The sequence below is a fragment of the Zingiber officinale genome, chromosome 3B, assembly GCF_018446385.1.
Source record: "Zingiber officinale cultivar Zhangliang chromosome 3B, Zo_v1.1, whole genome shotgun sequence".
Lineage (NCBI taxonomy): Eukaryota > Viridiplantae > Streptophyta > Magnoliopsida > Zingiberales > Zingiberaceae > Zingiber > Zingiber officinale.
In genome coordinates, this window is record NC_055991.1 from 133171383 (window position 1) to 133194257 (window position 22875).

General features: G+C 39.2%; 2 protein-coding genes and 1 long non-coding RNA gene across 5 annotated transcripts; 1 reads left to right on the forward strand and 2 right to left on the reverse strand.

Moving 5' to 3' along the window:
* Positions 1–8321: 8321 nt before the first annotated feature.
* LOC121968650 lies at positions 8322–9385 on the forward strand. The gene is made up of 2 exons (XR_006108254.1): positions 8322–8453; positions 8963–9385. It is a non-coding gene; the product is annotated as an uncharacterized LOC121968650 (long non-coding RNA).
* Positions 9386–10495: 1110 nt separating this feature from the next.
* On the reverse strand, positions 10496–14724 carry LOC121967870 (3-isopropylmalate dehydrogenase, chloroplastic-like). Its single transcript, XM_042518361.1, has 11 exons — positions 14484–14724; positions 14261–14390; positions 14046–14157; positions 12704–12779; positions 12508–12596; positions 12111–12197; positions 11688–11804; positions 11510–11617; positions 11371–11424; positions 11124–11276; positions 10496–10786 (listed from the first exon to the last, which is right to left on the reverse strand). The coding sequence occupies exons 1-11, from the start codon at positions 14698–14700 to the stop codon at positions 10706–10708; spliced, it is 1224 nt and encodes a 407-aa protein (XP_042374295.1). The 5' UTR covers positions 14701–14724; the 3' UTR covers positions 10496–10705.
* A 571-nt stretch (positions 14725–15295) lies between these two features.
* On the reverse strand, positions 15296–21829 carry LOC121967871 (WD repeat-containing protein 26 homolog). Of its 3 annotated transcripts, none has more exons than XM_042518363.1 (5): positions 21453–21829; positions 19441–20344; positions 19064–19165; positions 16582–17211; positions 15296–15722 (listed from the first exon to the last, which is right to left on the reverse strand). In XM_042518363.1, the coding sequence occupies exons 2-5, from the start codon at positions 20233–20235 to the stop codon at positions 15501–15503; spliced, it is 1749 nt and encodes a 582-aa protein (XP_042374297.1). In that variant the 5' UTR covers positions 20236–20344; positions 21453–21829; the 3' UTR covers positions 15296–15500. The 3 variants fall into 3 exon arrangements, with proteins under 3 accessions (XP_042374297.1, XP_042374299.1, XP_042374298.1); XM_042518365.1 differs by having other exon boundaries at positions 21386–21829; XM_042518364.1 differs by lacking the exon at positions 21453–21829 and adding an exon at positions 21308–21442.
* Positions 21830–22875: the final 1046 nt, after the last annotated feature.

A 22875-nucleotide genomic window follows, 5' to 3' on the forward strand; every position in this document is an offset into this window, starting at 1 on the left:
GGGCTATAAAAAGACCCCTGGACTTAGAAAAAATGTAACAACTTGAGTATTCATTTCCTAGCAATAGTCTGAGCTGTTAGTGTGTGTAAAAGGCTTCTCCGCTTTCACCGAAGGAGATTCTTAGTGAGCTTTCATCTCCCTTGGATTAACAACCACCTCGGTTGTAACTAAATAAATTATGAGTCTCTTCTTTTAGTTTCGTATTGTTTATTTTTATGTTATTACTGCTAATCTAAGTTGAAAGACGATAAATGTGTTTTGTTTTTCTGTTTCAGGCAACTCAACCCTCTCCAACTGGCCTACCCGGTCCAACAACGACAACATTAGTGAGTCATGTGCCACTCTTGGTTGCCGAGAGAACCCGACTGTTGGGCCAACGAGAGCAAGAAGGGTGAGAGTGGAGCTTTACAGCTAGACCAGAGGGCAGTGGAGGTTGTTGTTGGCCGGCGAGAAGGCGGCGGCAGTCGGGCGCACAACGATGCGGACGAAACCTTGAGTTTAATAACAAAACATAGGATTTAATCATTTAAATGATTTTAGGAAATTCAACATTTTATCCCGTTTATCTACTAAAAGTTTAAAATAATTCATTTAAATTCTCAAAAATTCTAGAAAATTTTATAAATTCACATAAACATATTTCTCAATTAATTATCTATTTTTTATTAATATTTTCCTAATTAAATTTATGTAGTTCCAATTTTAATAGTTTGAATTCCTTTTTATCATGAATATAAATAAATATATATATATATATATATATATATATATATATGGTATTTTACATTCATTCAAAGAGTTCTTTTAGTGGAGCGCTCATCATCTTGGATTAGTAATTTTCCTAATTACAAACCAAGTAAATTCATCGGCCTCTTATTTCTTTTATGTATTTATTTTATTTGTTATAATTAGCTGTGTGACCTTGCGAAGATTGATAGCAAGTGTTTTTAATTGTAACTTGCCGACTATTCAGTCCCCTCTAGTCGGCCTACCGACTATCAGAAACTTGGTAGCCCAACAAAGTATTTTGAAGAAGGGTAGGCTCCGATCAGATGATCTCGAGATGAAATGGTACAATGTCATGATTTGTCCGGTCAACCATTGCGTCTCCTTCGAATTCCATAGGGTAGCTATGTCCCGGAGAGCTTATACCTTGCTTGGGTTTGCCTCGATCCCTTGTTCTATCATTATGTAGCCAAGGAAACACCCGCACTTGGCTTCGAACAAATATTTGTTAGGGTTGAGCTTGAATCCATACTCCCTCAATGTTCGACAAGTTTCGTCGACGCCTTCAAATAGATCATCCACGCTAAGAGACTTGATCAGGATGTCATCAACGTAGACCTCTATATTTCGTCTGATCTGTTTTCGGAATACTTTGTTCAAAAGATGTTGGTATGTCGCTCCTGTATTCTTTAGTCCGAACGACATAACAATATAACAATAGGTTCTTTTGACAGTTATAAAACTAATCTTCTCCTGCTCCTCCTTAGCCAATGGGACTTCATGGTGTTGGTGCATGATGCACCAGAATCAAACCTGAGTTGGTTTAAGTTAAGTCTTTTTGTGATCTGACAAGTTAACTAAGTGTGCAGGATATTTACTCAACTAGAAAAGTCTTAGCAGATCCTGGTGTAGGATCGAAAAGAATTTAGATATCTCCATGATGACATGATATTGTCCTCTTTGGACATAAGCCCTCATGATTTTGCTCTTGGGCTCTACCCAAAAGGCCTCTTGCCAATGGAGATATCTTTTCTCTTATAAACCCATGATCTTTCCCATGTGTTTTCAATGTGGGACTATATTTGCAATCTTGCAACCCCAACACCTGGAAGCCAGGAAGGAAGTTCAAGTGGATTGAGAGGATCTGACATTTGGCAAGAAAGCTTGATAGATTTGTAGGACCTGGTATCAAGAAGAAACTTTGGTGAGTCGATCCGATGCTAAGCGGTAAAGCCCAAACAAGTCTGGAGGATCATTATTTGGTAGGTAGGTTGAGGTAAGCAACTGAAGTGGAGTGACGGTGAGGTTGTATTCTGGAAATTAAGGAACAACCTTATATCTATGATCCAACTGAAGAAATCAGTAGGTTTTCAAGTTGGGATCAAGACAAATTTACTATACATTATTGCCCATGCATCTTACTTTACTGCTCATGTATCATAAATTACTGTGCTAACTTTATTTTGCAGGAGTATTTGTTTAACTCTGTTTTGTAGGAATTGATGTGATCGGTCGACCGAACCTATGAATCGGTTGACTCAACCAAGATGATCTGGTAGAGATGAGATTGCATAGAAGTAAACATGGAAGCCAGGTTGATCGATTGACCAAACCCATGGATCGGTCGATCGAACAATTAATGCATTAACGATGAATTAATAACGAATTTCGACGAAGAGGGAAATTGCTCAGATCGGTCGATCAATCAAGGGGATCAGTCGATCGAACAATAAATGATCATAAATGCTCGAAGATTGGATCTTAGTGTAGAAGAAAAACAAGGGGTTTAGTCGACCGATAGGAGAATCAGTCGACTGAAAGGATCGGTCGACCGAATGACTTTTTGGTCGACCGAACAAGGATTATATAAGGGGAGCTTGATGTCTGAGGCAAGGCATCAATTTTCGGTTCATCTCTATACAAAATCTCTGTTCATGCCACTACTCATCTTCATAAGCAAACTACTGCTCCAAGAAGTGTTGACGAGCTGCATCCTTATTCTTCCGTCGGTAGAGTTTAATTAAAAGCTTGCATTGTACTTAATTTCAAAGAAGATAGTAGTTTGTTACCATCTTCTATTTGTATTTGTACGCATTGCTTTTTTTCAAAGATTTCAGAAAGAAGAATCATAGTTAATTGTCTATCGGCGCAGTCAAGGATCACGAATTTTGGAATAGGAGTTGACATAGGCTCTGAACTAAGTAACTGAACGAGTCCATCTTGTTGAGAATTAGTTTCCGCTGCATTTTGATAGTCTTTTAAAAATACAAAAGATTTTTTTTTAACGAGCGATATTCACCCTCTCTATTGTTTCATTTCGATCCATCATATGTTATTCCTGATATACGTCCTGTTGGTACCCCAAGGTAGTTTTGATGTGATCAAATAAGTTAAGTTAAGTCATGTTATGTTCAACCTTGTGTCTAAGTGTGTAAAAACTTAGGAGCATAGGGCGTCGAGCAAAAGACACAGCTAGCTAGAATGACGACACGGGAGAGAGTCGACGGGCTCGGTGCGTTTGAGAGACGAGGTGCTGCGGAAGAGTACGCGGCTAGACGAGAAGGAGGTGTGCGGTGTTTCTGAGGGACGAGAAGCCGGAGCGGAAGCTTGCTCGAGAAGGCCGGAAGTTGGGTTTGGATGAGCCATATTCTGGATGGCCGAAATCACCCAAGCGAGCGGAGCCGGAGCGGAAGACCCGGACCGAAGCAAGCGGCGCCGAAGCTGGAGGTCTAGAGAGAAAGTCAATAAAAGGTTGACTTTTACCTTCGGGGAGCTCGGAACCATTCCGAGCGTCTGGAGTAGTCCAGGGCGCTCGGAACCATTCCGGGCGCTCGTAGCAGTCCGGAACGCTCGGAACCCTTCTGGGCGCCCGAAACCCAAAACTTAGCCAAATTTGTCATGGCTCATACCGTTGCATCGGGGATAAAATATTATCCCATTCTAGGCGCCTCGAGCAAGGCTATATAAGCAGCCTTGCTCCTAGAAGCTAAGGACAACAAGAAAGATCTAAGCAACACTTGTACACACTTCCTTTTTTATTTAACTTTGTCATTTTGAGCTTTCATTGCTGTAAAGAGGTTTCTCCGCCTGAAGGAGAAATTAGTGCAACTTTATCTGCCTTGGATTAACAACCTCCCCGGTTGTAACCAAGTAAACTTGCTGTGCCTCTATCTTTTATTCATTCTATATTTCTGCAAGTGTTATTTTAAGTTATAAGTCCGAGAAAGGTTCTTTTTGGTATTGATTTGTGTAGGGGATATTCACCCTCCTCTAGTCCGCTGCCAGGGGTCCTAACACATCCAACATGTATATCAGTTCGCATCCGGAGGTCGAGTTCACCACTTGGTCCATGCAAGGTGAGAGATAATAATCTTTTGGATATGTTTTGTTCAGATCCTTAAGTCCATGCAAACACACCATTTATTCCCGAATTTGGATACCAGGAATACATTGGCCAACCAGGTCGGAAAATTTACCTCCTGAATGTGCCCATCCTCGAGCAATTTATCAACCTTTGCTAGGATGATTTTGTTCTACTTTGCTCCAAAATCTCTCTTCCTTTTCTTCACAGGTCGAGCGTGTGGGAGGACATGGAGCACATGTTCCATAATACTGGGCGAGACGTAGTGATCTCTTGAGGCATCCAGGTGAACATGTCATTATTTCGTGTCAGACACATGACTATATCAGTCTTGAATTCTAGGCTCAAGTCCGCTACTATTTGAGTGGTGGCCTCCGATTGGCTTGGATGGATCTGTACCTTTTCCTTCTCTTTATAAATTAGCGTTGGGGTCACTTTATGAATGACATTGACCTCCACTTGCCGAATCTTTAGAGCTGCGTAAGACTTGATCTTGATTATATCCACATAGCACCTGCGTTCAACCAGTTGGTCCCCCTTCACCTCTCCCACTGAGTCGTCGATCGAGAATTTAATCTTTTGGTAGACGGTGGATACAATCGCTCGAAACTAATCATGTTGTAGGCCGAGGGTGTATCAACCACAATGAAAGTTGATTAGAGATATAGTCAATCAGATTTGTCTGATCCATTGCACTTCGTTTCCTGTGAATTCATATAGGGGCATTATCATGGGTTGAAGTTCACTATTCTCTATCTACAATTGATCAAATGTCTTGAATATGATGTTGACAGAGTTTCCTGTATCTATAAAGGTACGATATATATTATAGTTATCTATAACAGCTTTGATGATCAAGGTATCATCGTGTGGTACTTCTGCCCCTTCTAAGTTCTTGGGACCAAAGCTGATTTTTGGTCCATACGCCTGCTCTCATCTACACCTGACTGCGTAAATTTACAGTCGGCGAGAGTGTGACTTTTTGATTTGGTTGGAATATCCATCGATTGAGACGCTCGTTATCATACATATGACCCCCCCGCCCGCGTGGCATTACAATAATTTTCTTCTTGCCAAGTTAGGTGACGCTCAAGCTCTACTCGGGCGAGAGTCAGGGTTCTATTTTCTCACTGTTGGGGTGCTTGTTGGGGCCAATCAACATCTTAGATGTCTCAAATGTCTCTTTTGGTGGTCCATCAAGTCATGGATAACGCCTGTTGTTTGGAGACCACGATTGCATCCAGAACTCTTGATTGATTGCGGATTTTGGTCCTATGGTAAGGACAAAAAGGTTGGATGCATTGACTCGATTGACCTCCACATGCTAGACCGCGTTTGGTCTTGGCTCATGAGGATGATGCGGTTGGAGGCCTGATCGGGGTCCTACGTGTGGAAGAGGAGGAAGAGGAGCTCAGCATTCTAAGGCAGTGACCAGAGCGAGTGTAGCTATCTCCTTCTTTTGAGCAGACCGAGCCTCTTATAAGTTGATGTACTTGGTCGCTCTTTCAAACAGATGGTTGAAATCGCTAGGGGAATTCTTGATCAATGACCGGAAGAGGTTCCCATCCGTAAGCCCTTGGGAAAAAAAAACTCATCAAAATTTCTGGAGTAGGCCAAGGGATGCCTATAACCACTTAGTTGAACCATTTAATGTACGCCCTCAACACATCCTTGGACTCTTCCGCGAGGGAAAATAAACTCAGTGTTGTCTTGTTGTACCTTCGGTTGTCGGCGAAGTGGTGAAGGAATGCCTTACAGAAATTCTTAAAGGAGCAAATGGAGTCGGCTGGAAGCCGGTTAAACCATTTCTATGTCGAGTTGGAAAGAGTAGTCAGGAACACTCGACACTTTACATCATCCCTGTATTGGTGGAGTATAGCTGCATTTTTGAACATGAGCAGGTGGTCCTCTGGGCCAGTCTCTCCTCCGTACTCCTCAATCACTGAGGGTCGAAAATAGCTCGACAATTTATCTTCCAATATTTTCAGGGAGAATAACATACTTATCCGCTCAGGGGAGCCTACTGCCATTGGAGCTTTTCCCTTCAGATTATCTCAAGCGGGTGCATCTCTAGAAAATGACCCTTAGGGCCTCTTCGCCCTGCCCATATCATCTAAGGGCATGCAAAACAGTGCTCGATGATATGCAAGCAGGGATGAGGCATGGTTAGAAGGCTGATCGGTCGTGTAGGCGCCTGCAAAAAGCTGATCGGAGGAGGAGCCGGTGGAAACCTAGGTGGCCCTTCCACTTGGGTCCCTCGCTCAGTATGCGGGCCTATCATTAATACAGTTGGGTCGTTCGACAAAGGATACCCGGCTGTTACTTGCTTTTGTTACACCAACTTTTACACTCTATCAACTATGAGTAACTCCAGGTCCTCTTGCGTCAAAGTAACTATTGTGAATCATTCAACTTCTTCCATCTTCGCCTTTCAGATTCAGATGAAGTTTCACAGACGACGTCAAATTTGATCTTTTTTGAAATCAAGAAAGACGGACACTAGCTAGGTGGCTTCGACTTTGACCGTGAAAAGACTTTGAACTGGAAGAAGGTAGCGCCGAGTGGTCCTATGTGTCAAAAAAGAACGTAGAGGGAAAAGAACGTCAGCAACTGAGCCAGGGAGGGGGTCTGATGCAGACAGGGAGGGGGCTCCGATGCAGACAGGGAGGGGATTCCAATGCAGACATTGACGCTCAAGTTAGACAATTGGTCGAGAGAGAAAAATGGAATGCGACATACAATGAAAATGAGCAGCGAGATCCGAATGTGTAATCTCGCATACCTACATCTTTAAGAGGAGACCCCTTATATAGTGCTAGTTTTCCTCTATGCACAAATATTGATGCATTTCTAAAAAAGGACAGAATATTTTGGCATTCTGACAACTTTCCTAAAATAAACCCATTATTTCTGTGATTTATAGGGTAGAAGTTTTCTTTGTGTGGATTGCACAGGGAATATTCTCCTGATTTTCTGACAACCGTTATACAAAATGCTAAACAGAAATATTGGGTCGTTGGATTGATGGCCCGAAATACATTTTGATGGTAGGTTGACCGAGCCCCCTTTAACGTCCGGTCGGACCTCATCTTTGATAGAGTCGGGTCAGCTAAGGAATGTCGACCACTTTGAGGACTTAGCCTCCTCTCGACCAGGGAGTCCGGTTGGGCCTCATTCTCCAACGGGGTTAGGTCAGCTAAGAAATGTTGATCACCTTGAGGACTCAACCTCTGCTCGGTTAGATCGAGAGAACTCGACTCTGAATCCCACTAATACAGTTTAGGGTTCCATGGAATTGGGGGGATTCGTAATCCGATCGGCTATACCACTTAGTCAGGTCATGCTATTGTGCTAGCCCTGAGTGTTGACACTCTCTTGATTTTGACCGTCACATCATCCGAGCTTATTGACTTCTACCCTATTCGCCGTAATAATAATAATAATAATAATAATAATAATTAATTAATTAATTAATTAATTAAAAAAATGAATGAGAGTTGGAGATTGTGAAGCTGAAAATCATGAGATTCTTAGTTGTACTGTGATGATCTACGTCGATACAAATCTGGAGACAGACCTTGTGGTATGAGCAGGGGCTGCATGCGTGCCCTACTCCAGTTGGCGTTAGTATACTCGAACTGTTGAACAACTATAAGCTCTCATGTGAGGGGGAACTGAGAGCTAGCTGTTCAGGAAGGATTCACGGGGAGCCATGAAAATGCAATATGATAACACCTCGAGACCTCAAAGAAATGATGTTTGCAGGCGTTCCGCCCAACGAGTTTTGCTGCACCTTTCTATTCCAATGCTTGCCATCACTGAAGGAATCACCATGGTAAATGAACTTTACCATAATGCAAGGGCAATCTTTGACTTCACTGTGTGCTTGTCTTAACTCTCCTTGTTGGAGTCCACTCATCCTGCCACTTGAATTCTGACACTGAGCACAGGAGTGCAGGACTGGATGCTGTGCAGCAGAACAGACAATTTATTCATGGAGAAGGCGATAAGGCCAGACTCATGTTGCTCCTGCATTTAACCATGATATTTTAATAGATAAAATAATTATATATATATATAAATTTTCTTTTCATATTTTAATTCTTTACTATGATATTCCATACTGTTCATGGGTTGGGCTTTTCCGTTAGTGTTGAAGCGGCCCATTAGACCATTTCGGCGGATCCATTAGTCGACTCGTTCTTCCTTTAAGCGAACTGACAAAAACGCCCTTAGGGTTTTTGTTCTATGTATTCCCTCGAAGCCTATCCTGTTCGGGATGTTACGACCTCCCCTGCGGCTCAAGGACGTGTGAGAGTAGGGAGATCGTTGCGAATTCTGCTGCTGAGGCGAGATGCGGGCCAAGGTAATAAGTTTGCTCTGCTCTGATGATGATCTCTTCGAGTGTTTGGTTCCTTCTTCTGTTCCCGTTTCGTTTCCCTCGATTGGGTTTATGGTTGAACATGACGCCAGTTTTTGTTGATGCCCTTTTGTTGTCGAATACATTGAAAAGAGGCAAAATTCGCTCTTGGAAGTAATCTTTCTAGTTGACTGTCTTTTGGAGAGATTTTCTTCGTAAAAAATGGCAATTTTACTACCCAAAAGTTACAAGTAAAACCTCTTCTTTCATATGGCCAGTTAGGTTTTATTTTTGTTCTATTGGTTGTTCTGTACTGTACCATTCGCTGGAGTGACTTACGATCATTGCTATTATTCTTTTTAAAAGGGAAAGAAGCGATTCTCGCTGAAATATCTCACCTTTTGATTCATCATAGGTCTCGTCGTGGGAATTATGAATATTCCTTTCATAGATCTGATATTCCTTCATGCCACCATATTGTTCTTGTTGCTGAGCTTATGCTTTATTTGCTACAGTGGAAGAAGAAGCGTATGAGGAGGCTCAAGAGGAAGCGCCGAAAGATGAGGCAGAGATCTAAGTAGGCCACTATGGACGTGCTCATTTCTTCAACAAAACATTCCTGGCTGTGGTGGTGAGACTAAGTAGGCCGCTATGGATATGCTCTGTCTTCAACAATACATTCCTCGCTGTAGTGGTGGTTCTGATTCCATTCTCCACATTTTGGGATTATTGGTGAGCTAGAGCTTTGCATAGTGTTGCTTGTTGCTTAACTTCGTCATTTAGGCATTAATTCAACTGTTTCGAGCAGTTTGATGATGGTGTCATTTTAATATTTGGTTTCAGTTTATTATCAAACTTTGGTTATTTCTTTTGGTTTATAACATGTATCAACTGTCAGTTCTACACATTTTATCTTATCTAGTTTTCTTTGAAGCTAATCAAGCTTTTCCAATTAGTGCTCCTTCCATGGAACTACATCCTCTTCTGTTTTTGAGTCTGAAAGTGATAGTTGTTCTAGTCAAGTTGAGAACTGGGTTAGATATGTCGTGTGAGTGGATTGAAGTTGTATTGAGGTTGATCTAGATTATATTGAAGCGAAACTAGTTTGAGTGGGTAATGCTTGTGCTTAGTTGGAAATTCGTGTGGAGTCAATTACCAAGATCATACTTTGTATCATTTAAATTCTCGTTTGATGTTATGTATGTCTCTTAATAAAGACTATTGATGACGATGTATGGTCGAGGACTGAATTGAGCATTCTAATGCTAGAATAACTCTCCTTGTTTAGCATGTCTTCTAACTAGGGATGTAAACTAGCCGAATCGAGCCAAACAGTATTAAGCTTGAGTTTGGTTCGTTTAAGTTTGAGCTTGAATCAAACTTTTATCATAAGGCTCGAGCTTGGCTCGTGATGAAATTATCAAGCTCACGAATAGTTCAAGCTCAATTCGTTATTAGCTTGATTATCATAGTTAATGAGCTTAAATCGTTAAGCGAGTTTGTGTTGATTTTAAAACTCATGTTTTTTTTGCTCGTTTTAAGATTCGTTTTAAAGCTCGTTTTATAGGCTTGTTAAGTGAGCTTGAAAATTCATTTAAATAAATATTCAACAAATCTAATAACTAAAATAATATAAACTCAACACATTATTAAACATCTCAAATTATTATATTAAACTTTCAAACTCTACACATCATTGAACATATTTACGAGCTCTTTAATCGAGCCGAACTCGAGTTCACGAACCTATAAATGAGCCTATTCTCAAACCCTTTAAATGAGCGAAGCTCGAGCCCTTTAAACAAGCTGAGCTCGAGTCTGAGCCTGTGAACCTATAAACGAATATGTTTGCAAACTCACGAGCCAAATGTCCTTAAGCTCGAGCTCGGCTCGATAAAACTATTGAGCTTGAAATCGAGTTCAAGCTCAGTTCGATAAGATAAACGAACGAATACGAACGATCTTTTTACCGAATCGAACTTTAAATAGCTCACGAATCGTTTGGTTCATTTACATTCCTACTTCTAACAAACTTCGCGGTCGTATAATATTAAAATGGGTCAGTATGTTCTAGCATAACATCCAGTTGGTTCAAACGCGGTCAATGTCGACAAATGTGAAACAATAATAGAATTTGCTCCTTTGATGAAACGACGAGTATTGAAATCTAATAAGAGGAAAAAAAAGCTTAAATTTAACTCTTCTCTAGGTTTTTAGAATGTTTCTGCCTTTTACTACGGTAACATAAGCATGCATCATCAGCGGAGAGGCATAGCAGTTGCATGGGAGTCGACTGAGTTGAGCACTTCTTCACCCATTCTCTTGCAACCAACCAATGTCTGAAGAAAAATACAAAATATTAGACAAAAAGTGATATCTCTGGCCAAGTTTGGTAACACAAGATACTTTGCCTGAAAATAGATTTCAGAGTTCATTCCTAAATACGTGCCCTTGAATTTGTCAAGGGTGATCAGTCAATATTTGTGAGAATCCATTTAACCAACTATAGAAGATCCTACAGGCCTTCTGATAACACAACTACAGAGCAATCCAAAAGATTGCTCTGAGGGAAGCCCAAGGGGCAAACAGTGTTGGTTAAAGCATCTGAAATATAACACAAAGAAGTTGTCGAATGTAACATAAGATTAGTACTTCTGGTGTACTAGAATTATTTACCGTTCCATCTGAGAAAATATCACCAGTTCGGAATCCTTTGTTCAGAGTACTAGCAACTGCAGCTTCGATCCGCTTTGCGGCTTGCTCTTCACCAAGTCCGTATCGCAAGAGCATGGCAGCACTGAGAACTGTGGCTAATGGATTTGCTTTATCCTAAAATTAAGGCAACGTAAGATGTCTGATGAAAAACAACACTGCATATAGATGAGAAAAGATGCAGTAAAGTTGAAAAGTTTTGTAGATCTACCTGACCAGCAATATCAGGAGCGGAGCCATGGATCGGTTCAAATAGCCCAGGACCCTACAGATATCAGGAATCTGTTACTTGGCGAAAATCCCTATGCCCAATCACTTTAACAAACTAACTAGGCTGTAGATTTGCATACCGATTCAGAAATACTCGCAGATGGAAGCATACCAATGCTTCCAGTAAGCATGGATGCTTCATCTGACAAAATATCTCCAAATATATTGTTTGTCACAATCGTATCGAACTGCAAATCATGTTAAGGATTATTACCTAAATAGGAAAAAATCACGAAGCACAGAAGTAAACAAAAACACCTGCTTTGGGTTCCTAATAAGTTGCATTGCAGCATTGTCCACATACATGTGGAAGATTTCGATATCTGGGAATTCAGAAGCCAAAGCAGTAACCCTCTTCCTCCACAGCATCGAAGCCTAGGTTAGAAAAAAAAAGCATCCGGTCAAATAAACTGCTATAAAACTGTGTGTGAATATAATAATCTGCCTTAACCATGTGATAAATTTGCATTTGAGGTATAAACTATACAAAACTACAAAACAAAGAGAATGAAATTTTTTAAACGCCTCATATAGCCTTTTAGGTAAAAAGTTGAAGAAAGGAATCCGTAAAGCTGAACCATGGAAGGGGAACAACTATGTCTATCTCGGCTTAACTTTTGTAGGCTTTCTTAACCAAGTGAATGTACAAAGCAGTAACAGTAGTCACTGGTCTAGTAATACCTCCAAAACATTTGCTTTGTCCACAGAACATAATTTTCCACGTCGTTTTCGAGCAACTTCAAATGCTACTCGTGCAATTCTGTCAATCTGTTTAGAAATTGTCAGAAATGGTTAAACAAATGTGCGAGAAACACAATGCATGAAAATTACCAAGGAACATACATGATGCAATATTTGACGAACGATCATGAAATTCCCATCCCAACTAAATTTTCAATACAAATGTTGTCACCTAGTAATTATTGACTCATCCACAATGTCACTGAAGTCAAATATCATGTATCTTATATGAGGGTAAGGGGTTCTGGCTTCAAACTATAACATGAAATTTAGGTTTTGTGTACTTCGGGAAACAAGCGGGGAGTAAATTAGAACAAATTATTCTTGAAGTGAGTACCTCAGGGACAGAATAAATTTCAGTGTTGAAACCAATATCTTCACCTCTCTCATTGTATCCAAAGCCTCTAGGATTTCCAAAATAAATTCCTGCAAAAAACAAATTTCTGATGGTTAAGTATCTAGTTACTCTTTGATACTAACCCTTAATCATTTTTACAATTAGGATTCTGGATTAAGTCAGTAAAGCATCATACCTCCGGTAAGTTCTCTAACAACCATTATGTCAACTCCTTCAGCCACCTCTTTCTTCAAAGTTGATGAGTCAACTAGCTAATAGAAAGAACACAACCAACGAGGTATAATCGGGACAGGTAAATATCACATGTCAAGACATCATAAGGGTTTCTTATTGGAAGACCAGCTAAGCAAAGAATCGTCTCTAATTTAGTAAAGATGAATGCAAAAATTGGTAGCATGGAATAATCAGTCAAATACCCGAAAAAGGGAAGTAATTTTTAATCTAACCAATCTATCTACAAGTTAATCAATGTAAAATTCATGAAAGATGGAGGTAAAAAATTTATATCTATGTACTTGTAATATAGGTTCGATTAAAAAGTAATCTTTCTTCATTGCATATCACTTTCAAACAAGTTATTTGCAAATTAAGATGATATATCTTCATGATCCCCTTTATTTGTTTCACAGAACAGAAGCCATGGACCGACTTGCCCACAAAATCTCCCACCCACAAGGAAAAGATTTTAAAATATAAATAAAAACAAACATAAACAGTAGCACACTAAAATAACACTTAATGATATACACGATTTAGAAGCAGACCTGAGATAATATACACGGTTTAGAAAGCAAGCTCTTTGGTTAAAACAAAAAGTAATTTAAACCACCATATGATAATATGTGATAGCATGATAAACGGGACGATACTACAATATCTCAAGCTGCATACCAAGCTTAATCAAAATATCACTTTTAAGTACCATAACTTTACATTTTAACAATAAATACAGAACTCAATATGTGCATCATTTAGCCAATCATCAAAAACTAATCAAAATAGACAATTGAATCACCCTCTTATGCAGTAAAATCTTACTATCGGGTCAAAATAGGCTAGGAACCATAGTCCTTATCCCATATTAACCTCTGCAGTTATTATCTCAAGCCTAAAATGATGACCATTTTCACAAAAAAAATCACCTTTTTTTTTGTTCACTTCATTAGCTACAACACACCGTATGATCATTGAAAACAAGTATGTAGCCCCCACGGGCGGGATCAACCGGTTATGACATGGTATTCTTGCAACATGGGTCGGGAGGTCGAAGGTCTGCGGCAGCAATTGCGATAACATCAATATCTGTCCGTGCTAAACACCTTCGACCGCCATGTCATCGCCGGGCCCGTATTCACCGTGATTTACTCCCTCTCATACTCGTGGGGCAGGGGTGAGGGGGCCGCTGGGCGGCGGGACCCGCCTTTTGCAACATTGAAAACAAGTATGTAGCCCTTTAAAATCCAATAGCCTAAGATACCATAAGAGACATAGATGTGCCAAAATTGCTTTTGCATTACCTGCGACAAAACGGTAGCTGGCCTCAGGTTTGCAAAAACACCTAGTCCTGCTCGAAGCTGAAGTAACCCAGTCTCAGGCTTCAGATGCTTCTCATTAGCATCCCACTTGTACCTAAAATCAAAATGTGCGCACATTAACTCCTGAAATTAAATCAATGTCTCCAGCTTTCATCCTTCTGCAATCCGCACAGGAAAAAAAAAAACGCGATACTAACCCTCCTATAGCTCCCAGAAGGACAGCGTCGGATTCCTTGGCAGCCGTCAGGGTTTCCTCCGGAAGCGGAACGCCAACGGAATCCAGAGCAGAGCCGCCAATAGGCACCTCCCGGAAACGGAATTCGATGCCTGCATACGATAGCAACACAAAGGAAATACATTTATTCGAGGAAATCATAGACGCTAAAGAAAAACTGTGAATTTTCTCGTTAGATTTCACGCCTTCGAAAGATCCGGCGAGGGAGAGCACGTCCTTGGCGACGGAGACGACCTCTCGACCGATGCCGTCGCCGGGGAGGAGCGTGATGCGGTAGCTCCGGGGCGGAGAGGGGGCGGCGGAGCAGCGGATCCGGGCCGGCGGCCGCCTCGGGGAAGCCCGTGTCGCGGACTCGAGGATTAGGGTGTTGGAGGCCCGTGGATCAGTTTGCAAAGCCGCCATCTCCTGCAACTCCGAAACGAGTCTTGAAACAATATTAGGCAAAAAGAACCCTTATAGTCAAAATCACATTCTAATTAGAATTTTTTAAAACCCCCGATTTTTTTACTTTTTTAAAATAGCCCCTTAAAATAGCTTGTCTTATCGCACTCGTATTTTGATACACGTTAGAGGAGGATGGATAAGGGGAGGAGGATAGTTTTATTACTAAGGGATTAATTTTTTTTAATCGCGTGTCGTTTTTAGAAGAATAATTTTTACAAATATATTATAGTTAAGGATCATAATATGGATGATAATCTGAATGCCTTATCATTATACCATAACCTTGTGGACTATAATTTGTTTGAATGGGATGATGAAAGATTCATTAATGAAAAACGAGTAATTTTTTTACCCCCTTAATCAGTGGGTAAGAAAATTTCCCTTCCCTCCCCTCACGTCACCTTATTCCCAAACAAGAGTTAAAGTTACTTATCCTTCACTCACCCCCTCCCCAAACAGACAATTAAAGTTCATGACCTCACCAACCAAACATTAGAGTTATTCTCAGGGCAAAGAAACACTTCAGAAAAATAATTTCCGAGAAAACGGCATCTTCACGAGAGGTAAAAGAACCATTTATGTATATATATTTATGTCTGGAACTTCATCTAGTTTCAATTGAAGAAATCACAGTGTCAGCAAATGGCAACCGTACCGTTACAAGGGCAAGTGCCTACCGGTGCCAAAGAGTTGAGGATTTACAAACAATGCAAATGCATTTTAGTCAAGGACGAGCACTTGACTGGTTTCATCTTTGCTCATTTGCTGTTTCCGTTGCAGTGGCGAAAAATTCCATTGCTGTGGGACTGCTTGTGCTTCAGATCGACCTTTCTTAGTCCCCAGATGCGAATTGTGTGGTCATCACTGGCGGATGCTAGCGTGTGTGGATTTGTCGGGTTCCAGCTGACACAGTTGACAGTGCCTGAATGCCCAGCAAGAGCTTCTACGAGATCACCGGTGCCTCGATGCCATATATATACCTAATAGCAAAATAGCAAAATAGCAACAGCAACAAATAAACCACCTCAAGTCAACTATATACATGACAACGAGGAATCATCCAAAAGTTGCCAAAACACAGCAGAAAAGATCAAGAGTAGAAACAATTCAATTTAAAGATCAAAGGCTATGTGGTTATTAATGAGGATGATATATATAAAATTTTACTGAAAAGTAAGTAAATTGAGATAATATTAATATACAAGTGCAATGGGCGTTGGAGCACACTTATATGCGATTTAATGCAGACAGAAGTTACATAGGTATAGGTCCCTGGAAAAGATATAAGAAGCAATTGACATTGTTCCATGCTCATGAAAAAAAACACATGGTTGTGTATATGACCTAAACAGCCCTTATCAAAATTAACTTCTATTTCATATTTCTTAATTGTTTGGTCAGACTTTTTTTTTATCATAACATAATATTATTCTTAGGATACAAAACATAGAGTACTGGCATTAGACATTTAAGTGATTGAAACATCAGAACAATCTTATTACAGATCCTAGTGGTGAAGGCCTCTAATTGTCCAATTGGGAATAGCAGCCTAATCTAACAAGCGCTTTTAATTTCTCAAATTTGTGTGCACTCTGATAAAAGAATAAAAATCTAGTTCTTCTATACAAATTATTTCATAATTTATCCTACAAGGGTAACCTGGTTAAAGGAAAAGTAAATGTTAAAGATTTAAGAATAGTTGATTGAACCACGCAATTGCGTACACATCAATGGCAGGGAGTTTGAAAAATTTAACTCTAAGCACCTATGGAGTTTAGATCCTACAAGTTCAAACCATTTTTATTAGCATTCAGGGTTCTTTTAGTGGCGGATGCATACCTGTGAATCTTCACTTCCACTAGCGATAAAAGCTTGCTCAAACCCACCAAAGCAAGACCTTATCAGGAAACGACAGCGTTTGTGACCTTTGTATCTCGTGACGAGCTTTGGCTCATCCTTTATGCTCCACATGTGGATCTCCTGGTTTATAAGATTCACGAGTAAGAAATTATCATCCTTTGACAGAGAGAATGAAGTGATCGTTTGATCTTCTTCTATCAGTTTCTCATTTTTTGTTCCCCTATCCAGCACCAAGATTGCTGTTTCTCTGCATAAAGTTATAAAACGTCCACCATCCTTTGTGACCACAACATCAGAGGTTTTGCTAATTCGTTGTCCTTTCCAAGAATCCAGTTGTTTTCCAGCCAAATCATAGAAGCAAATAGTCTTATCGGTAACACCGCAAAAAAGTTGTTTTCCATCTGGGAACCAACCACAGGATATCAGACCAAGACCAGGCTTTTCATAGACATGGAGGCATTCACCAGAGTGAACATCCCAACACCTCACAACCTCTTCCAGTCCACAAGTTAGAAGTCGCCTGTCATCAGGGCTCCAAGCAACCATTAGGACAGGCTTCTGATGACCCATTAATCTGTGCTTCAGAGTGAATTCTCCATTTTCTTGAACCTAATGTAGCAATGACATACTGTAATTACTAAACAACAAAGAAAATATCAACTATGAGAATACAAAGATTAACCTAAACCTATTAGCCAACAAGAACCAACCTTATCAAATTGAATGAATTTTCATAAGATCAATCAGAGAACATTGTCAAATTAGATGCCATCTACAAATGACGAAAGTGAATTTTCCAGAGGATCACAAGAATGGAATTCTCTTTAAATCAAAGCAGGATAGAAATGCAGTACTGCTCAAGTACAATTACTTTAAAATTTTTTAGATGAACCAACTTATCTATTCATGTTCTAAAGTGCTCCTCAACAGCTGGAGGAAAAGGTCAAAAATAAGCATTTGGAAGAGAAGAAAAAAAACTCAAGGCTTAATTTACTAGCTTAGTAAATATTGCAACAAGTGTGATGTGAAATAGCACAAATAGTAATGCAATTACAACAGAAAAACAACAACCAAGTCTCATCCACTAGGTTACAATTATACGAAATGATAAAGAACCATCTAACTCAGAAGAACTTCAGAATGAATTATCCTAAGCGCAGATAATAAGCACACAAAGACCTAGAATATCCAAAGGGTAGATGGACACACAAAGATTAGCATGGAAATTCTGGAGAATTGTTCAAATTATCAAGTTTATTGTGAGTACTCAAAAAGTGTATCAATTTTCAAGCCTTTGAATGTAGTTGAAATATAAAGAATTTGTATTGCATTTATATCTAAATTGTTCAAAAATTTAGCAACTTTATAGATATTGCTTAGCTATATAAAAGGATGAGCCCTGTACCTGGTTGAGCCATCAGTTAGAATTAAGTTACTCTTCTCCTACACCTTCATTTCCTCCCTCTTCTCTTATTTACTTTCTCTTCTCTTTCTCATCTATTCTACTACTCAATTCCTTAGAACACACATCATCAGCTGGTAACAGAGCACAAAAAACCAACCTTGCCCTGTAAGGAGCCCAAACCAACTCTTCCACAAGTTTAGAGATTAAAGAGGTGAGTCTTGAGTGACTGTTCTTGAAGAGGTAGTAAGACAGAAAAAAAAGTGGTGTCCAATAATAGTTAAAATTTTCATTTACAATTTTGTTGGAAACAAAATTAATATTTATATGCTATAGATTATGGATTCTATTAAAACCCACCTTGTTTTCTCTCCATTTCCTTTATTTTATTATTCTTTCTATCACCATAATCACTAAAATCATCCATTTGACCATAAGAAAGAGAGTAATGCATCATTGCGAAGTTGGTCCTTTGCATTTCTACACAATAGCAACTATAACCAACTATTTAAAGGAAAAAACTAGTAATTTTTAAATGAGAACAAAAATGATGAGATTAATCAACAACACTGACCTCACCACACATATCACACAGAAAATTACAATATCATCTTTAACAAACTTTCTATGCAAATCATTCGACTTCTAGGAATCCTTCAATATCTTGAAAAAGCTCCATGCATGAGGAAGTTGACTTTTTTTTTATCATAACATAAAAATGCTCGACATCTGTAGCTTCAAACCAAGGGATATTACCTACTCCTCAAACACTACTGTGCTTAGGCAATGCAAATAACCAAATTGTTTGAGAAACAAATCATGAAATTCAATTAGTTAACACGGAGACTCTAGAAAATGAGGTATGTTTCACTTCTAAGCACGCGGAGACTAGAAAATGAAGTATGTTTCACTTCTAAGCACACGGAGACTCTAGAAAATGAAGTATGTTTCACTTCTAAGCACACGGAGACTCTAGAAGAAGTAAATACCAATTATAGTGATTTGCTACAAACTGTACTGAGAGAGAAACTAGTCATATCAAATTCTAAAAGGATGTACCTCCCATATAATTGCAGATTTATCATTTGATGATGACGCTAAATATTTTCCTTGGTTGGAGAACTGTATGTACCATACTTCATCATGGTGTTCTTGCAATATCTGTCACAATCGAGGAAAAAATGGTTCAGAAAGGCAAATAGTAGAACTGACTTAAATAATTAAATAATATATCAATAAACATATTGCTAATGCTCCAACTATTTGCACACACCCAAAGAAAATATTTGCATGTAAATGTTAACTCTGAACAATGCAAAATAGCTTCAAAAAAATAATATATGAATGAAGGTATAGACTAGTAGACTTCAGAAATTAGTGTACTTAAATACAAGAGAATCAAATATATAAATAGCACACTAACGAACACTTCCTACCTGTGTTGTTTGAGAAGGTAATTGGTCCTTTCCGCACTGATGATCTGTGTACAATGAGAGACAACCTTCAACAGAGTTGTGGAAATAACAAGCTTCTCTTTGAACATTAAGAGCCTGTTCAATCAAGTGCTCCAGCCTCCTCTCAGGTATCATTATTGATGGAGGAAGCAATTTCTGCAGCTCATCTAGAAGCCTCATTCGTGAATTTGAAATCTCCGTTCCCGCACCAGCAAACCCAAGTGAGATACATTGCGAAGGAGATATAATGCAACTGGAAAGCTTGTGCACCCGCTTTTTGTTAATGCCAAGTGGAGAGATCTCATTTCTTAATGATTGTAATGCTTCCATTACCTTATTGTTCTCCAAAAGTTCAAAGAACTTCTGCTCCAAAATTAAAAAGGATGCAGACTTCAAAATATTTTCATCTTCAAGCCCTATTTTATGCAATGTGATCATGCTTCCATCCCAGTTTCCATAAAGAACTTGATTCTGGAAGAGGCTCACAGCAGATGAGTGCAATGGTATTCCTGACTCTTCCTCCAGAACTGCTCCACTTCTCTCATACCCAAGGGAATAGAGGGCCTTGGTAATAATTCTGACAAATTCAACTTTCTTAATGACTCCTTTAGAACCAATCACGTCTTCTCTCCCTTGGGATGGTAAAGGCCTCGCCATTTGGCCTCCCAAAGGATTGATATACCCTAAAACTGATGAAGTATTTGAAAGGCTTTCTAAATCTATTGAGGATGCTTTAACACGTTTTGATGGTGGTTCATTATCTTCTACACCTCCCATGAAATGCCAGAATCAGCCCATAAAGATATAATTGAATGAGTTATAAACAGAAGACAAGATTCATTCAATTGTCATGATGGTTTAGGGTCCAGTATATGTAAATGAATTCCTGCATACAAAAAGGAAGAATAATTTCAATTCTTAAAACCTACAAGTTTGACCAAATCACACTCATGCCTACAAGCTAACAGTAGGAGCACAAACCTCAGCTAACAACAGAAATTTTATGATAATTGATAAAAATTGTCTCACACGGTTAGCACATGAAAATAACTTCAAGGGATGTCCCAACATGAGTTAGACAGCATGAGAATAATAGAGTTGATTATCAAGCTTAGAAATGTGAATTATCTTGTTAAGGTGATAGTTTTCCATAGGCAATTAAACACTTATATCTCCTACTAGTGAGCATTTACAACTTATAATCTATGACGTCTCTTAGGTCATCCTTCGGCATAGACAGGAATGTGATAGGAAGTCATTTTGACAGCTGAAGCACAATAGATGACTAGAACTGGAGTTGAACAGATCTTCCAGTGTTGATTTTTTCCTTCTTTAGTGTTGGCTAGGTATGGACATAAGGTAATATACAATGTCAGTTCAATACTTATTAGCTTGATCAACATGATGACCCAAACACACAATAGAAGAATAGACATGTTAAAAAGTTCATGCAGCCACACACATTGACCTGATTGCAGCTTTGTGAGAAAGTAATTTCCTGCCAAAAAGATTGTCTAGTAGTTATCTTAAGCCAACAATTACATCAGACCAAGGAACATGCAATGCTCCGAAGGAACACATTATCTATCGAATGCTATTAGAGGATAAGCAGTCTAATCAGAACCTCCAACTAAAAAACCATTTTCCTTAATCTTATCTGAAACAATAGGGGAGTAGCTCAAAGAAAGCGGCAATTAGCACGCATATCCTTTAGAACACATCACCTAAACATCGAAGAAAAAGACAACCCATAACCCCTAGGGAATTTCAACAGACACAACTAAATATCTCCCCAAAGTCATCAAATTTCTTTCCTCTGTCAAAATTCCTGCAATCAACGGACCATTACCATGAACTAGTACGATTGGCGGATCAAGAATCATCGGTAAATTAACAAAGCAGCGCAGAGTGACAGAAGACGAAAAACCTAGATCAGCAGCATAAACAAAGCCTCCGAACCAACTAAAAAACAAAGATTTTGAAGGATCCTGAACCTAAGGGAGAGGGGCGTAATCTGCCAAGCACAGCCCCAATCAAACATCAACTCAGCGGTCGAAAGAGGCGGAAACCCTCAATCCAGACTGGGATCGGACTGTCAGGCTCGATTGCCGCCCTAAATTCCTCGAATACCGAACAAAAAACCTCGGGAAGATCAAAAGGAGGTGGCTTCTTCGTGCGCGTGCGGCGATATTGGCACAGAATTGGGCCTAAAGTGGTCGGCGGTTAAACCAACCATGGAAGCAAGCAGAATGGAATGGGGGAAGAGAGCTGAGGATGAGAAGAAAAGAATGGTATTTATAGGGTAGGGAAGGGAAGGGCATGAAATTGAGGGCAATGGGCGACGAGTGGCTTCTTTCGTTAACTTGTTTTCTTCTTCCTCTCCACGATCTAATCTTGGTGGATTACAAACCAAAATCAAATAACTCCGAATAATTATTTTATTACTTTCACATATTCACCCTCTACAAAACATTTTCTGTTTCTTTAGGAAAAACAAATATTCTATTAGAAGGAAAAGATGCGATAATTTATCAGATGGAACATTCGGATCTATGAATTGATCAGATGTATTATATTTTGATCAGATGAATTGATCAAATAGTATATTTATTTTTCTATTCTTCTTTTCTATTCATCAATCATTTGTCTGTTCTTTTTTTTCTTTCACACGCATGTAATTTCTTTAATTTTTTCTCTCTATAATGTACTTATCTAAAATATACAGTAGACAGTACCATTGGACTCCTTACACCCTCAGAAATCTACAGAACTTAAAATAAGTCCAATATGATATCTCTAAGTCCATCAGTGAAGTTTTGACCAAAACACACTGATGGATCTAGAGACCTTATATTTGACTCATTTCAAATCTTGTGAATTTCTAAGGCTGCAAGGAGTCCAACAGTGTCGTCCATTATAAATTTTGACTTCTCCGAAGGTGTTAGAATATTATCGTAAAAATTAACTAAAATAGCCTAACGTGAGCCTGATATGAACCATCGACCTTATATGGTTCATATCAGGCCCACGTTGGGCCTAATTTATCTCATGGTGGAGGTTGTCTTCAAGATAATTTTTGTTTTCTTTTAAGTTTAGTTGATATTGTTATACCATATTTTATCAACTTTAGTGGATATGATGTAATAGAAGTTTAATGGGGAGCAACAAAACAAGCGAGAAAGTTGGAAGGACAAGAAATAAGAGCAGAGCACGCTCACTTTCTCTACCATTTATGATAGTGCTATTCGAAAATTTGATCCTATCTTTTGAAGGAGCTTCAAATGGACACGATGTGCTTTATCAAGTCTCCAAGGTATATGCATTGCAATCACCTTTTTAGCATTCTATTCTACAATTGGGTCCTAAAAATACTTACCAATTAAAGAATGAAGTTTATTGGAAAAGAATGTTTGATAT